The sequence below is a fragment of the Uloborus diversus genome, chromosome 4, assembly GCF_026930045.1.
Source record: "Uloborus diversus isolate 005 chromosome 4, Udiv.v.3.1, whole genome shotgun sequence".
In the NCBI taxonomy this organism is placed as follows: Eukaryota; Metazoa; Arthropoda; class Arachnida; order Araneae; family Uloboridae; genus Uloborus; species Uloborus diversus.
Genome location: NC_072734.1, coordinates 20,339,725 through 20,356,869, shown reverse-complemented (window position 1 = coordinate 20,356,869; position 17,145 = coordinate 20,339,725). Strand labels below are relative to the sequence as shown.

Here is a 17,145-nt window from a genome sequence, read left to right as displayed (position 1 = left end):
TAAAATAAAATCTGAAAAGTGTTTTATAATTCGATAAGCTTGGTTCACTCGAGAAAGTATGAAAAAAAGTACGTATATGATTTCTTGATTGCAACACTCCAAAATTGATATTGATTTTAATATTTTTATGTTTATGTTATTCTAAAGCAGCCAATAAAATTAAAATTAAAAATTTGAGAGAAGAAATGCGCGGTAAACAGAAGGTATATATGAATAGCATTTACTATACCGCCTATATTTGTTCTACTCTGAATTTTTATTTTGAATTTTATTGACTACTTTAGAATTAACAAAAACAAAAAATATTAAGATCAACTTCAGTTTTTGAGTGTTGCAATCAAGAAACCAGATAGGGGAGGGTGGCTCAAAGGTGGTAGGTTTTCTTAGAACGCTCGAAAATTGTAGTTTTTGATTTTTATTGCAACAATTTCGGTTTTTGTTCCTAGCAGGGTTCTCTTGAACTAAAAAATAAAAAGTGATTTTTACATTATTTCAAACCCAATATTTATTTATTATCAAACTTTACAAACATTTGAAAAACGCGCATTGCCGTACCAGGGAGCCCAAAGCGGGTAAGCTTAACTAATTGTGATTTGGTACATTTGTCAATCAAATATGAAGTTATAAATGATTAAAATAATTGAATAGCTACCTGCCAATTATAAAAAATATATAAAAAAAGTTGTACTTATCCAATTTAAAGTCATTGGCCCATTTGTTTATAAAACATACAGAAATAACTGATTAAATTGATGGATTAAATAATTGTCATCCTAAAAAATAACTTTTTAAAGTTATACTTATCCTATTGAAATAGAAAATCTGTCAGCACACGAGTAATGAAATTATAAACAAATATATGATTAAATCCTATACCCGCCTTTGCCCGAAGGCACGTTTTTAATTTTTTCAATAACTGTAACAATAAATTTAAAAAAGAAACAAACGAAATGACTATCGTAGTTTTTAAGTGGATGGTGTCGGAATAACGTAATGTCATTGACAATAAAAAAAAAAATAAGCTGATCTTCGACTAATCACAAGTTACAAAACTTCATTTTTTTTAGAAATGTATCTTCTTCTCTTTTTTTTTTTTTTTTTTTTTTTTTTTTTTTAAGTCTGGTTGCGCCTTGCCGATTCACTATGCTGCTTCGCTGGGAGTAACTAAAACTCGGGGGAGTTCATGTAAACACGATATACGTATGCATCGCCGCTTACACACCATGAGGGAGGGGAGGGGCATGCGAAGGCCTACCCGCTTTAGGCCACCCTCCCCTACTTATTTTATTTCATACTTTTTATTGCGAACCAAGCTTATAGATATAATCTTTAGAATTAAAAAAAAATCATATTTTATTTTTGTTTCTCTTTTTTTCGACTTTATATCAATTTTTCGGGGACAAATGACGTGCATTCAAAAGCACCCCGATGGGAGGCTACTATGACCTTCCAAAAACTTTCTTCTTCGGTAAATTTGGATTGCTTAGTGCAAGATTGAAATTCTCTCTCTTTTTCTTTTTTTTTTAAATTACTTGCCGTAGCGTCATTCGGTAAAATCGGAATATGATTCGACAAATTGATTACTTCCCCCTCCCAAAACTTTTAACTTCTGGGCTTGCATTGCTACATAAAATTAGCTTTTTTAGCATCTTACAACTTCGTTTTGTTTTGCTGTCATGGTTAGAAATTTTTATGAAATTAAAACATTTCTATTTACGTTAATTGTACCATAGAAGGTTTGATTCACTTCTGATTTGGTTTTCGATTTATTATTATATTGTTTTGAGATTTCTCTAAATTAGCTTTCAAGTATGCTTTGTTTTTGAATTTTTGTGCTTTTCCCCCTTTGTCTAATTAAATAAACAAAGCTCGTCCTTTTTGCCCCTTCATAACTTTAGAACGCATCCCCCCCCCGGACCATTTCAGGCTTCAAATTTTTGGTCGTTTGCATTTTCATCACAAAAAAAAAAGTTATATGCGCTCTATAACACAAAAATCGACGCACCAAGGAAACGAAACGAATGAAACGAAATTTTACATACGTGAGGATAATACTGATCTAAGAAAATTATAAAATGAAAGTAAAATGATCATTTATTACTGGAAAAATCCCAAATGAATTGAGGTTTTAGTACCCAGTACCCTGTTGACAAGGGTGGTTCAAAAATACGTATATATAAAAAATGTTTCTCCAAGATAACAAGACACCCCTCAATATTTTTAAACTTGTGGATAGTAATATACTGAAAGAGGGTGCTCAACCCCTTTCCGTATAAGTATGGAGAGGGGGGGGGGTTAAAAAACACATTGAACTGAAAAAACAATGCAACATATTATAATATACACGATTAATATGCATATACATTGCAAAAAAAAAAATATTTATTTACAAAAAAACAGTTGGGGAAATTAAATGTTTCTAAATTTGAGACATTTTCTATGCTACGGCTAATGTTAAATTAAGGGGTCATTGAGCACCCTCCTAAAATTTGGGCAAGAAGCTAAAACTTTTACAGCATAATACAATTAGTAAGTCTAAAAAAATTGGGGGTGTCCTGGACTCTAGCTGAAAAAAAAAAAAAAATTGAACCACCTTACTGTTGAGCCACCTTTAACGTGAATGTACGTGACGATACACTCGAGCATGGAAATATAACAGTCTCGTACGACTTTGTAGTAGATTACCACCCAGGGGCGGCAAATAGGGGGGTCGAGAGGGGGCGGTCGCACCCCCAAATTTTTTGAGAGGAATGATAAAAAATGAGCACATTCAATTTACATAAATCCCAAATTAATGTTCAAGAAAAACAATGTTGCTGGTTCTTTGTAATGGTTGATGAAAACTCGACACTTTTCCAGACATGAGCAATTGTTTTCCGTTTTTTAAATTATTAGAAATGTATCAAGCCTTTACTGGAATTTTCAGAACAGAAAAAAATTAACCAACGATTTTTCATCAGTTTAACTAAAGACGTAATTTCCTCATATAGGCTAAATATCTCGTTCTTGTGTGCTCTGTGTAACAATAGTTAAGTTATGAGAGGCCCGTGCAGTGGTGCGGTTGTATGATTTTCACAGGAAAATGCCTTAGTATTTTACATTCATTGTTACCATCATATTTTAAGTGCGTCTATTTAATGCGTGTTCATCACTTTCTTCTTCTAGAAACACATTTCAGCTGCTCAATGCATCGTATGCTTTCATACTCTTCAAAAATACATACTATTTTTGAAAAAAAAAAACTCACATCAACAAATATATTTTCTGGGGCTCTAACTATACAATTTCTCCCCATATCATGATTAATTGCCGTTAGCCAATATGTGTTTTGTTCTATACTAAGATAATTCATATTTAAGAAACTCGACCCTCCATATAAAATGCTGAAATGCCGCCCCTGTTACCACCCTAAGCCAGGGCTAAGACAGAAGTCTTAAAATACACTCAGTTATTCCATCCGAGGACTGCAGTTTCGTGCATTTTAGCACTCATCAGCCCGGAATAGGAATCACATGAGCTGGAGGCGAAAAACCCTCTTAAGGGAGCCAAGAGAGCCAAACAAACTGGTAGCTAATGCAGAATTAGCAAACCAGATGAGCGACCGCAGCAATGGTGTGGTTCAACTCAAAGATTGATGGTAAAGCATGGTATTTTGTAACAAATTACCGCCCTAAGCCAGGACTAAGGCATAAGTACTTAAAATAGACCACCAGCTCAGTTATTCACTCCTTTACTACAAAATACCATGCTTTGCCATCAATCTTTGAGTTGAACCGCACCATTGCTACGGTCGCTCATCTGGTTTGCTAATTCTGCATTAGCTACCAGTTTGTTTGGCTCTCTTGGCTCCTTTAAGAGGGTTTTTCGCCTCCAGCTCATGTAATTCCTATTCCAGGCTGATGAGTGCTAAAATGCACGAAACTGCAGTCCTCGGATGGAATAACTGAGCTGGTGGTGTATTTTAAGTAGTCTCGTACGATGTTCTACATCATCTCGAACAGCTAAGATAAACGCGCCCCTAGTTCGATCAAACTCATAGGCCGTCCAACTTGCAGACTGAAGAGATTCCAGATATGCTCGATCTGTGACTAATCAGGGGGGCGTGATGGCCTGATCGGACCTCTTTTTAAAGCGACCAAAGACAGCCTAAAACTGCGTTTAGGGGACTTAAGTTGCGAGAAATTACCGTCCCTATATATTTGTGCTTAAATATTAGTTATGCCCCTTCCCAATATCTATGGGAGGAGATTCGGTCTTTTGAATGATGATCTAAGCTTATTTTTAGGGGTGCAGCTTACATTCAAAATTACGCTGGGGCTTATTTCACGATTAGGTTTATTTTCGGTCAAACACAGTATGTGTTTAGGGGCTATAAATTTAATAGTATTCTCGTGAAATACCGTTTTCCGCTATTGTTTTTTTTTCTCCTCGAAGCATTTTTCCTGAAATTATGAAATAATTAAATACTTTGTCACCTGTTAAAATATGCATAATTTTAATGTCAAAAATTCTAAGTAATTGTTATGCTTAATCCAACGTGTTCATTACGAATTTCAGTTTTCGGTGAGTAATTTTTGTTTACCTTTCCAGTGTTAATGCAATTGTAATGACTTCCTGATTTTCAGAACTACAAATCAATGATAGCATTGCTGTTCTTCATTCCAACGGGTTGAATGGTTCTAAAAGCTTTCGAGAGGAAATACTTAACGCATAGGAAATAAAAATAAAATTAGCCTGGTATCAGTTTTGTTACCTATCGCGTGCAACTTGTATTGAATTCATTCCAGTTGGTAGAACTAGAGCGACAAATTTCAGCACTTTCTGAAAAATTGTACTTGTTCATAAAATGTTTTCTTTTTCTGAAACCATTTGTTCGCAATCGCCGTATTCCAATGGGTTCGGTCGGTATTGAAAAGAAGCTGTAAATGGCGTGATCCCATTGGGTTCGATTTATAAGTTCGCACAAAGAGAAAAAAGCTTTTTACACTTAACTTGTTCATCATTTCAGAGGTGTACTTTTCTGTCGGTACTCTGGTGTTAGAATATTTACTATTTTGTTGTGTTCTGAGGGCAGCGGTTTGAAATACAAACTTTGATGCGTGAAATAAAATATAAAGCTTACACGTGACCAAATGTTTTGATCCATATGAATATAGTGATTTAATACTGCAATCGCCAATATTTTAAAAATATTCTTTTAGTTTTGTCTGCCATATGAAAAAGTTGTTTTCAATCCAAATGAAGTAAGTGATTTTGCGAAAGAATGTACCATCTCTTCATTTTAACATCTTCTGGTTAAATGAACTGTTTTGACGATGATTTAATCTATTTTTATATGATGAGCGTACAGTACAGTTTATATTCTACAATTTTAGTTTTCAATAATATCAACTGAGCTAAAATAAAATTAAACAATTTATTTTGCCTCAACTATGCATTTGCGAATCTATTTTTTTTAATACTAAGTGAATTTTTATAGGTTCTTGCTTTCAATAAATAATTTATTGGGCCACAACTTTGCATCTGTGAATAAATTTTTATTAACACTAAGTGAGTTTTTGTCGTATATTCTTGGTGTAAAATACCAACGAATAATTTTCTGGTAGTGATAGTGATTTGTGTGTATTTTCTCAAACAGTACATCCAAAAATTCTTCATTTGAGTTTTATCTACCGTTGTTCATCAAGTAAGATATTATTTCTTTATATAGCTTTACTTCAGAAAACCTTTCGTTGAATTCCTTCCACATGTTTCAAAGTAAACTTTCAATTTTTTTACATTGTGCATCTGTTCAAAATAAGGGGGGAAATGGCGATTATCTCTTCATCTTTCATTGATAAACCGAGAAATTCATCAACTGGTTTTGTTTGGAATTTTTATTGCAAAGTAGAACTTATGCGCACACACGCGTAATAATTGCCATCAGTCGCATATCGTAACTATTATTACTATCTGATGAAATAACAACTGTCTATCTGTTTCTTCTGCAGACTTCAAATATTGCCATCAATGTGAATTATCTTCATCAATTGTTTACTTTAATAATCATTACTGATTGCTGAAATAATTACTGATTAACTATTTCTTTTTGGAACTACAAGTAATGCTATCAATTTGAAATATCCCCATCAATTGTTTTCCTTAACAATCATTACTAATTGAAGAAATAATTGCTGATTAACTATTTCTTCTTCGGAATGCAAATATTGCCATAAATTTGAATAATCACTACCAATTGTGCATCTTAAAATTAATTACTAAATAATGAAACAGTTACTGGTTAGTTCTTTCTTGGAACTGCAAATACTGCTATCAATCCGAATAATTACCATGAACGCAAGTCATTATTAATCGATGAAATAATTTGGGTTTAATCAGTTCTTTTTTGAACTATAAATATTGCCGTCAATTTGGCTAGTGGTTATCAGTCGTGAATCTTAAGAACCATTGATAATTCGTGAAATAATTACTGATTAACTATTTCTTCTTCGAACTGCAAACTCATCCTTACCGCCATGTCCGTCTTGAGCCTCCTTCTGATCATCCTCATCTTCAGTACTCTGAGTACAACCACCGAAACGGAGAACAACAAAAATCCGATTTCCCGTTACCGCCGGGACGATGAACCGGAAAAAGTTCCGCAGTCTTGTGACTTTGGGTCAGTGGGGAGACTGACCACATGTGACTGGACTGTTCCGGAGAACATCACGGAGGATGCTGTCCGGTGGAGGCCCGGGATGGGATCCTCCTCCAACTGGATCGGAGGACCGTCGATTGACCACACGGGCTCGGATGAGAATAGTGGATACATCTTCTACGAAAGCTCCAGTTTAGGTAATAGAGTTTTTTTTAATTTTTATTAAGTCTTTATGCACCGTTTGGGTGTTGTTTGTTTTTGAACAATACATATATTTTATTTACAATAATTACAAATGCTCACATTTCTTTGTAAAGAAATAATTTATTTTCTGATGATTGCTTCATGAATATAGCGTATAACTTTTAAAATATTACGTTTTTTTTTTTTGTATTTATTCATTTATTATTATTATTATTAATATTTGGTAAGATATTTTAAATAAATAAAAAGCCTGAAAAGAAAGCCCGAAGTTCATACAAAATTGTATTTTTAAGAAACCTGGAGGAATTAATAGATATTCGAAAAGGAAAAAAAAACAAAAGGAAGTTTCAAAAAAGTAGAAACAATGTTTCAAAATTTTGCAGCAATCCATGATTGCAAAAACATTAATTGGTCAGAAATGATTTTTGTTAATTTTACTTAAATACTTATATATTAATTTTTTTTCATTTTATTTGTCTATTAATTAATTTTGTATTATCATTTATAATTATTTTTAATTGTTTATTTACTTTTTTTTGCAGTTAGCAAATTTTTCATTGAAAGCCGTTTGTGCATTCTTTCCTCAGCTGAAATAAAAAAACTAATGCCCAAAAGCGTTTCGATCTAAAAACTGTTAATTTTCAAACATTTTGCACAGTGTAATATAATGGAGCTTAAATTGGTGCCTTTCGGTTCAGTCTTCCTGCGCACTTTTAATCACCCAGTCCTTGTCTTCAGAACTAATCGTAAATAATTTTTTAACTATTTAAAACATGTAATACTTAATACGCGTTCAAGGAACTGAGGTGTAGTCAGACCCCCCCCCCCCCTCCAGTAAGGTAAACATTTTACCCCTTATTCTCATCTCCCTTCTTCACTTCAGGTAGCGATCGCGACTTGCCGGATTCGTCATCCCTCCTGGGCCCTGTCCTCCAGCAGACGAGTCCTTCAGGTCTGTGTCTGTCCTTCTTCTACAGCATGGCCGGACTGAGCATCCGGTCCCTGCGTGTGCTGCTGAGAAGCTTGCGGAGAGGAGGCAGGGACGCTCTACTTTGGGACAGCAGAGACAGTCCGGCAGCAGATACCTCCTGGAATCCGGGAGAAGTGGTGTACAGCTACGGAGATCCACACCAGATCGTTTTCGAAGCCGTGCCGGATTTGCAAACGCACACCTACAGGTGCGAAGCTGCCTTTATTTATTTACTAGCTGCATTGCCCGGTTTTGCACGGTCTACCTCGAAAATAAAAGTTATGCCAAGTGACTCGTGTTCAACAATCAGGCAAAAATAATAGACAAAAAAAAATACTGTAAAATTTCCCGCCAAAATAATCATTCTTAAAGAAAACGGAAATCAAAAATTCCCAAATAAATTAAACGCAACCCTCCATAAATACAACTAAAATTTCTGGTTATCTTCTGCTAAAAGCACAAGAAAAAAGAAAGAAGATAAATCGTCAAATAATAATAAAAAGGAGAAATTTTTACCTCAAAACAAAAACAAAATTTTATTTACTCACAATCGAGAAAAAAAAAAGTGGCAACCTTCTAAATGTTTTTATTCATGCTAATTTAAAATGAAATCGCGCGAACGATAATTTTCCGATATGAAAATGCTGTGCCATTAGGCTTGAAAATGCTTATAGTAACTTTTTCTGGTGATTTTACAGCCTAGGTTTTTTTGAAATTCGAAGAAAGTAAATGCACTCCAGGGGTATTTTCGAATGGAACTGAAATCGAATTGCTCGGATAATTATTTCATGTAGAAAGAGCCATTCAATGCAATTTTCGGGCCCTAAAATTAAAATCCGAACGGTTCGGTACTTTTTTGATGTTCGAAAACCCTCCTACGTTCCTTCTCGGGTGCCCAAGTACCTCCCTGCCTAATTTGATCGAGATCCAACGAAAACTGAATTTGTATAGAGAACATACATATATACAAACATATAAATATACTTGCATTACATACACGTATATTCTTTATTTTATTTATGTAGATTTTCCCGATTAAATTTAGCAGCAGAAGATAGAATTTCTGTTCGAAATTGATTGCAACAAATTGTTCTTATACAGCTACAGTCTGTCCACTTATGATATGGAATTAGCAAATATCTAGTTAAGACGAGTCCATCAGAAGGAGGAAGAAAAGGTAAGAATTTCATGCCCGTGCTCCGTTAGCTACAATGTAACTCTGCTTAATTTAGACGCTAACATTGCATCTGAAAAAGCTGCCACATTAAAACTAATAGAAGGATCCATCTCCTCCCGAAAGTCGAATGTTTGCCTTTCCATCTCATAGGTGGTCAGACTGTACTTTTCCGTTAACGGCACGTCACTTGGTTTGGAGACTTGTTGACTTTCTGCTTTGGCGACAATAGAAAAGTTACTTCAAGCGATTGGCGATAGCTATAAATGTATGGCAACCCTCGAATTTCTTTCCTAATAATAAAAAGCTAAAAATGTGTCTCTGGATGTCTGTTACGCTCATAGAGCCGAGACCATTCGGCCGATTTTCATGAAATTTGACACAAAATTAGTTCGTAGCTTAGGAGTGAGTACCTTGAAGCGATTTCTTGAAAATTCAATTTTGTGCTTTTTCTTTTCCAATTTTAAGAACATTTTACCGAGCAAATTATCATAACGTGGACGAGTAAATTACCATAACGTGGACGATCAAATTACCATAACAAGGGCGAGCAAAAGCAAGTTGGCGAGAAATTCATCATACATTATTTGTAAATATACAGGCGAACCAAATGACGTTTTAATTTTCTACTACGGGCAAAGCCGTGCGGGTACCACTAGTAGAAAATGAAGTTGCAGACTGTCATATACTACTACAAAAGTTTTAGGTTTCAAGCATGATAAATCGCATTAAATCCCAAAAAATAAAAATCTCCAAGTGACATACCTCTAACGGAAAATTTCTTATTTTTTCCTTTCGTTCCGATAAAAAAAAAGGGGGGGGGGCGATGAAAATTGCAAGCATGTGCTTAGGAGTTAAGGACTTGTGCTAAGGAGTTAAAAGATGCTTAATAGTCGACAACTTGAAATAACATGAACATCGCGATGATTTGAAAATATCGAAATCGATGTCGCACCACTGGTCCAGGTTCTTTCCATAAGCTCTCAAAAGACTGGAAATAGTTTGGTTTCTTTCAAAAATTTTGCAATATATATGTCTTCAGACAGAAGTATAAGATTAAAAAAAAATAAATAAATAACTGTGATATGTTTTCAAATAAAACTTCATACATTCATCATTTAATCATGAATTTATTTTAACCATCTCGTCACTCTGACGCTCTTATGAGACTCCAACTTCAAATAGCAATACTTTAGTTTGAAAATAACCAAAAAATTAATTAATTGTTCATTTATTTTTTTTAGTAAATATTTTCATATTCTGTCATCTACATATTAAAGTGAAATCACGTTACAACGAACTAAAAATTACCGCAAAATTTTTCGTTGTGATGGGAATTTTGTAGTTATGGAATGCAAATAATGTAATGATAATTATATCAGGACTGAAAATTTATTTCGTTGAAACGGATATTTTGTTGTATTGATATTCGTTGTAACGGGATTTCCCTGTATGAGCATTATTTAGGATTAATTTTAAACAAAATGTATTTTCTAAAAAAATGAAAAATAATGTACAAGACTTTATATGAGGCTAGTAAAATAAACGTAGAAAAGATAACTTTAAAAAAAAGAGAGAGAAAAAAATCAACACATGATTTGCAATGTCATTTTAACCCATTAAATCGCAAAATTTCACTCTTTCTGTATTTTTTTCATAGTTCGGTCACGAAAAGATTAAACCAAAGAGTTAATGAGTTTTTTTTTTTTTTTTTTTAACACGCTTTTATTAGCTTCACCTGTATGTATCTTGTAACGGAATTTTGCAACTCAAATTTCGCCACCTTCCTGCTCATAGATTCTTTTGAAATTAGGCACGCGACCTCAGACCCGATGACAATGCAATATTCTGCAATCAAATTAATAATTAACTAATAATGGTTAGTTTATTCCAATTTTAGTCAATATTTTGGCCTTAATTCCCTCAATGTGAAGAAGAAAAGTTAAGAAAATATGTATTAAAGAATGCTCACAAAAGTTATTTAAAAATATCTATAAACCTTTAATTTTTCTGCATCAGATAAAATTTGTTCCAATGTTCCAAGGTAATTAGAACATGAGTTATTATTGTTTTTAACTAATTTCATGCCAAAATTTAGGTGAGCCTTCAATTGGCAGTTCATTGTTGATCAGACCATTGTTGAACAATACTTTTAATAAAATGTATCTCGAATTTTCAAAGTAATGTAAATATGATTTCCGCACATACATACATCTATGCACATACATCTCCACACACATCTACACACATACAAGTACATCTATACACACATCACTACATACGGATGACTGAGATGGATTAGCTGGATTAGACATTTACTCGACAGGCAATTTATCAGTGCAGTTGAATGTTTCTAGAGCTCGGCTATTACACTTTACGGAGCATAGTTATTCTTTTTGGAGTTGGAGAGACTGCGTTTCGAATGCTGCCCGAGACCTTTAGTCGCTTTTCTTTTCTTTTTTTTTTTTTGGCAAATTTCATGAATATAAAAGGTTTTGAATTATGTTGAGATGAATATTTTTTCGTAAAACAATTTAAGCTAAACAAAAAAAGAAAAAGAAAACAATAGTTTAAAAAACTTTAAAAAAAAAAAGCACGCTTTTGTAGCAAACTGAACTAAAAAGTAAAAAATAATCTTTGGATGATAGTAATTGACCAAACACTTCATTTTAATGTAATACAAAAAAGCGTGGGGCGGGGAGCTTCTAATCTGTTGTCTTGAATTTCTTCCATTTGTTGTCTATGCAAAATGTAAATAGACAGCGCCCCATGGTTTTTTGTATTACATTAAAATGAAGTGTTTGGTCAATTACTATCATCCAAAGACTATTTTTTTCTTTTTAAATCATTTTGCTACAAAAGCGTGTTTTTTTTTTATTTTTTAAACTATTATTTTATTTTTCGTTCTTACCCTCTCCCCTACTAACTTCGAAAGAGTCTTGCAAAGGCACTCGTTATTTTAACGAGCGTGCAATGCGGTTACATAGCTAAAGTGCAAAAGATGTATCTAATTTTAATCTATCGGGATTTTCTGCACAAGCAAACATGTAAAAAAGAAATTCTTGACAATAGATTACGAAATTACAACCTAAATACACATAAATTGCCCCTTTCCATTGACTATAGTTCGCCTAAGCAAATTACTTAGGCCCAAATTTTACATGAAAAAACTAACCCATGTTCCATGGGTCAGAGAAGTCTGATTGCGGATATGAAGTTTCTGGGGCCTCCTACCCTATAAACGGGTTTTTACATCAATGTGTGTACTGTGGAAGTTGGACTTCGCACTAAATTACGACGCATTTTGAAAAGTGAAGCAGCGCACCCTAAATAGCCATTCTAGCTAGCACAAGACAACAACAACAACAAAATATACTCCCTCCGAAACAAAATTTTAACTTTGTGAAACCAACCTTTACTTTCTCGGCTTCTGAAGAAAGAATTTCGTAATGGAAACACTTGATTTCAATTTGTGTTATAAGTTTGTGCCCTAGTACCAACTTCTTTAAACACTAAACTTTCTTCTATTAAAACACTAGATAGTCACCCGTCAAGGTATGACGGGTGAAAATTGCTTCTACATTTGAACGAAGCCATTGCCTGTTTGGTGATATTTTGATGGTTGAAATTGTAACCCTAACTCCAGTGGATGAACTCTGAACTCCAGTAGGTAGCGTTCATTGTTGACCATTTTTTCGTTTCTTCTTCCCTCTGAAATGACAGTCTTACGAGTAAAACAGTTGCGTGACCGGATCGAGTTCAGCCTTGTCACAATAAAGCCTTTCCCTGAATGTCAAATATTACCAAAACATATTATCAAATTATCATGCCGTGGCGCGAGTTTCATTGTTGAAACTCGTGCGTTACTCGATCATCGGCTGTTATTTATAAGATGATTTTATTTATTGTTTATTATTTAGAGGCCACATAGCGCTCGACGACATCCGTTTTCAACCAGTGCCTAGCCGTGAATCCTGTGTGGGCCACTGCACCTTTGAGGGTGGTTTTTGCGACTGGGACAATCTGGAAGAGGACGACTTCGACTGGGAACTCGGCCGTGGCAGTACTTCTTTCCTGACTGGACCCGCTCGTGACCACGCCAGTGATGGTAGAGACGAGCAAACAGGGGGTATGTGGTTTTCAGATTTTCAGTTGTTCTTTGGCTATACATATTCTGTTGTGTCAGTGAGTTATTTTTGCTACGGAAGCAGTATTTTATGACGGGACCAGTAGAGTGGTTCAAAAAAACTTTTTTTCAGCTAGAGCCCAGGACCTCCCTCCTATTTTACTTCCTTTTACAAAAAGAAGGAAGTATTGTATTCGCGAAAAAATTTTCACTCAAAAATCGACCTTAATTTCCATTTTGCTCACCCCCGAATGAATGTTGAGTTTTTTTTTCGACTCGACCATACGTGGATAAGTGCCTTATGAAGTATATACACGCGAAATATCCATTTTGACGATTCCCGAGTTACTTACAACGAGTTTTCTCGTGACGTCTGTATGTACGTAAGTATGTATATGCGTATGTGCGAATGTGCATATGTGCGTATGTATGTCGCATAACCCGAGAACGGTATGTCCTAGAAAGTTGAAATTTGGTACGTAGACTCCTAGTGGGGTCTAGTTGTGCACCTCCCCTTTTTGATGCATTCGGGTGTTTTAAGGGGGTCTTTTGCCCCTTTTTGGTTATCATGGAATCATTGTTATTTGGAAATCATTGGAATCATTGTATTTGGAATCATTGTGTTTGGAAATCATTGTTAATTTCGATGTAAACTCAAGTGGTGTTACAATTCGGCGGAAACTTGGCGATATATCGCCAGTCATTTGGTCGCCAAGTTTTGTCGCTAACTTGGCGACAAATTTGGCATTTTTTTAAAAAAAATCTGGTTTCAATTTGGCCACTGATGGTGATATTTAAAGAGTAAACTATTGAATCACATTAAAATTACCAATAATGGGAAAATGACATTAAATTGGAGTAAAAAGAAGTCATGTGAGGCACACATCAGCTCGTTTTTTTAGACTTACTAATAGTATTACGCTGTAAAAGTTTTAGCTTCTTTTTCAAATTTTAAGAGGGTACTCAATGACCCCTTAAATTAACATTAGCCGTATCATAGAAAATGCCACAAATATAGAAACATTTAATTTCCCCAGCTTTTTTTTTTTTTTGTAAATAATTAGTTTATTGCAATGCATATGCATATTACTAGTGTTATTATAATAAGTAGTATTGTCTTTTCAGTGCAATGTATTTTTTTTTTTGATTCCCCTCCCCTTACTTATGAAGTTTGGGGGAGGGGGTTGAGCACCCTCTTTCGGTTGAAATAGGAAGCTAAAATTCTTCCAGTATATTACTATCCACAAGTCTAAAAATATTGAGGGGTGTCCCGTTATCTAGGAGAAACTTTTTTTTTTTTACATGTATTTTTGAACTACCCTAGACACCAGCTTGCTATTAACTATCCTCTCAGTGGAAGGACAAACAAGCAGACAATATGCATACTGTAATATGCTCAAACTTCTGGTTTTCTTTTTTTTTCTTTTCGAATAAATAATAACTAGTGTTCGCCCAGTGGTCGAAATTCGACCCTATTCATAAATGAATATTTGAAAAAACTTGTATGAATTTAACTGTTTCCAACATTTTAATTTCTACTCTTACTCATGTTTACTGCATATCTGGAAACATACAATTTTTATAAGTACACACATAACCAAGCAGTAACAATTTTTTCCAATTTTGCTTTTTGTTTGTTAATCTCAAAATAAATAGATGAAAGGGGATGTTTCTGTAATGGGGTCGTTTCCGAAATTTTAAAAGTTTTTTTTTTTTTGGAAAGAGCATGCTTAAAAATATAGGTTTTAACTATTTCATAAATAATTTGAAAAAATTTAGTATTTTTTAACAATTATTTTAATCGGTGTGCAGATTGAAATTCATTTTTTACGCTTCTGCACGTGGCATCAAAAGCGATAAAATGCCATTCACTGATGCCATTATCGCACAGCGCAAATTTTTATAACCTGGAAACGCGATTGACAGCAAAGCGTAAATATTTAGTGCGGCAATGGAGTAGTGCGCCAAAGTACATCTCTTGTAACGTCACAAAGACCACGCTTTATTTCCAAAAAAGGACATTTATAAAAAAAAATAATAAAAGAATAACTGTTGGGAAAATAAAAGTTTTTTCTGGCTCCACGTTATTTTTATTTATTTATTTATTTATTTATTTATTTATTTTTTATTTATTTATTTTTTATTTATTTATTTTTTATTTATTTTTATTTATTTATTTATTTATTTATTTATTTATTTTTTTGCTTATTCTATCAGTTCAGTGACTTTTGCCTGATGGAAACAACCCCATTGAGAAATTGGTGTGGTCGTCAAATTCTTGTCTTAAATAATTTTATTTTGGATATGTTGCTTTGTGTTAACCCTATGCAATTAGATATTTCTCTACTCTTTGTTTACGTATTGAATGGAAAAACATTTTTCGCGCTGGCATTGGAAACAAAAAATTTGATGCCAATGGATAAAAATCGCCAATTATCCAATTTTCTAATTCTTCCCGTATGAAATGAAGCATCAAAACTCAGTTTATACGTAAAACTTCTGTGAACAATATTACTTTTAAAACGTCTTATTTTATTGAGTAAATTGATTCTTCGTCATTAGAAATATAAATTTCCAAGTATCAAATGAACGAACTTTACTCGTGGCAACATATAACTGTCCATTCGAAAACACTATACGTCGCAATAATAGTACAATTTTTAAAAAAGGTCGTCTTTATGATTTGTTTATGGTTAAGGCAGGTGCATAGTTAATGTCACATATTATAACATTTTCGACACTCTCCCTCCACCTCTTTGTCACCAAGTTCGCACTTCACCATACGCTTTCTTCGCTTTGTCACATGTCACGCTGTTTTTCATAAACGTTCCTATTACAAAAAGGCTTTTTGTCATTCTCCCAATTGTATATCCCTCTTGTCATTTCTTTCCTCTCCCTGGTCACAAACTGCTACTATTTCGTGAACCCCATCTTAAAGCGGGGCTTCATGCTTGGACAGCCCCTGTTTTGTGGGAACCGTATGCAAATTTCCCTACTGTTTGTTTACACATGCAAAGAAAAATTTTGATGCCAATAGATGAAGAGCGACAATTTCCCAATGATCGGAATCTTTCCGTCGGAAATGATGCTGCAAAATTCGGATTAGACGTAAAACATCTGCATGAACAATATCTCTTTTCAAAAGTTTAATGTCATTGAGTAACTTGCCTTGAACTCTGCCATTAGAAATATAAAATTTCAAACAGTCAAATAAACGAATCCTACTTGCTACATTAAAAATTGTCTATTCAAAAACACAGGACTTCACAATAATAGTGCAATTTTATAAAAACAATCTTTATTTACGGTTTAGGGGCTAACTGACTAATGCACTTTTCAAAATTTTTGATACCTCTCCTCTTTGTCACAAAGTTTCACACTTCACCATACCCCCCCCCCTCCTTCCTTTTGCCACATGTCACACTGTTTTCATAAACGTTCTTACAAAAAAAAAAAAAAAGGCTTGATGTCAGTCTTCCCATTGTATGTCCCTCTTGTCGTTTATTTTCTCCTCTTGTCCCGAACGGTTACAATTTAATGAACCCCAACTTAAAGAGGGACTTCATTCGTAGTCAGCTCCTTGCAAATAGACATTTCTCTACTCTTTTTTTACAAATGCGAAAGAAAAAATTTCTCGCCCTGGCATTGGTGCCAAAAATTTGACACTAATGGATAAAGTCCGCCAATTTCATAATTATGGAAGTCTTTTTGAATGGAATGATACCGCAAAACTCCTTTAATACGTAAAACTTCTGTACAAACAATATTCTTTGTAAAGGTAGGCATGACAGTAGGGAAATAATGAGAGTTCTGCAACAGGAGGCGGTGTTGCGGTGTTAACACCGCCTCCCCCTCCCACTCTTCCTCCCACCGCCTCCTCCACTTCCTCCCCACCCCCTCCCGACCTTGGGGTTGACCCTCCCCACGACCGGGGCCGCCGCGAGAACCCGTAGAAGGTGACGAGGGTTTTTCCCGCGTTTTAGATATTTTTCCCGCGTTTTCGGACTTAGAATATTTTGAACTTGTTGTCATGA

General features: G+C 34.4%; 1 protein-coding gene across 1 annotated transcript in view; it reads left to right on the top strand.

Moving 5' to 3' along the window:
* Positions 1–6,515: 6,515 nt before the first annotated feature.
* LOC129219928 (MAM and LDL-receptor class A domain-containing protein 1-like) overlaps positions 6,516–17,145 on the top strand; it is a 126,060-nt gene continuing 115,430 nt past the window's right edge. The window contains 3 exon segments of the mRNA XM_054854245.1: positions 6,516–6,834; positions 7,725–8,019; positions 12,906–13,114. Coding sequence (XP_054710220.1) covers positions 6,516–6,834; positions 7,725–8,019; positions 12,906–13,114 — 823 coding nt within the window.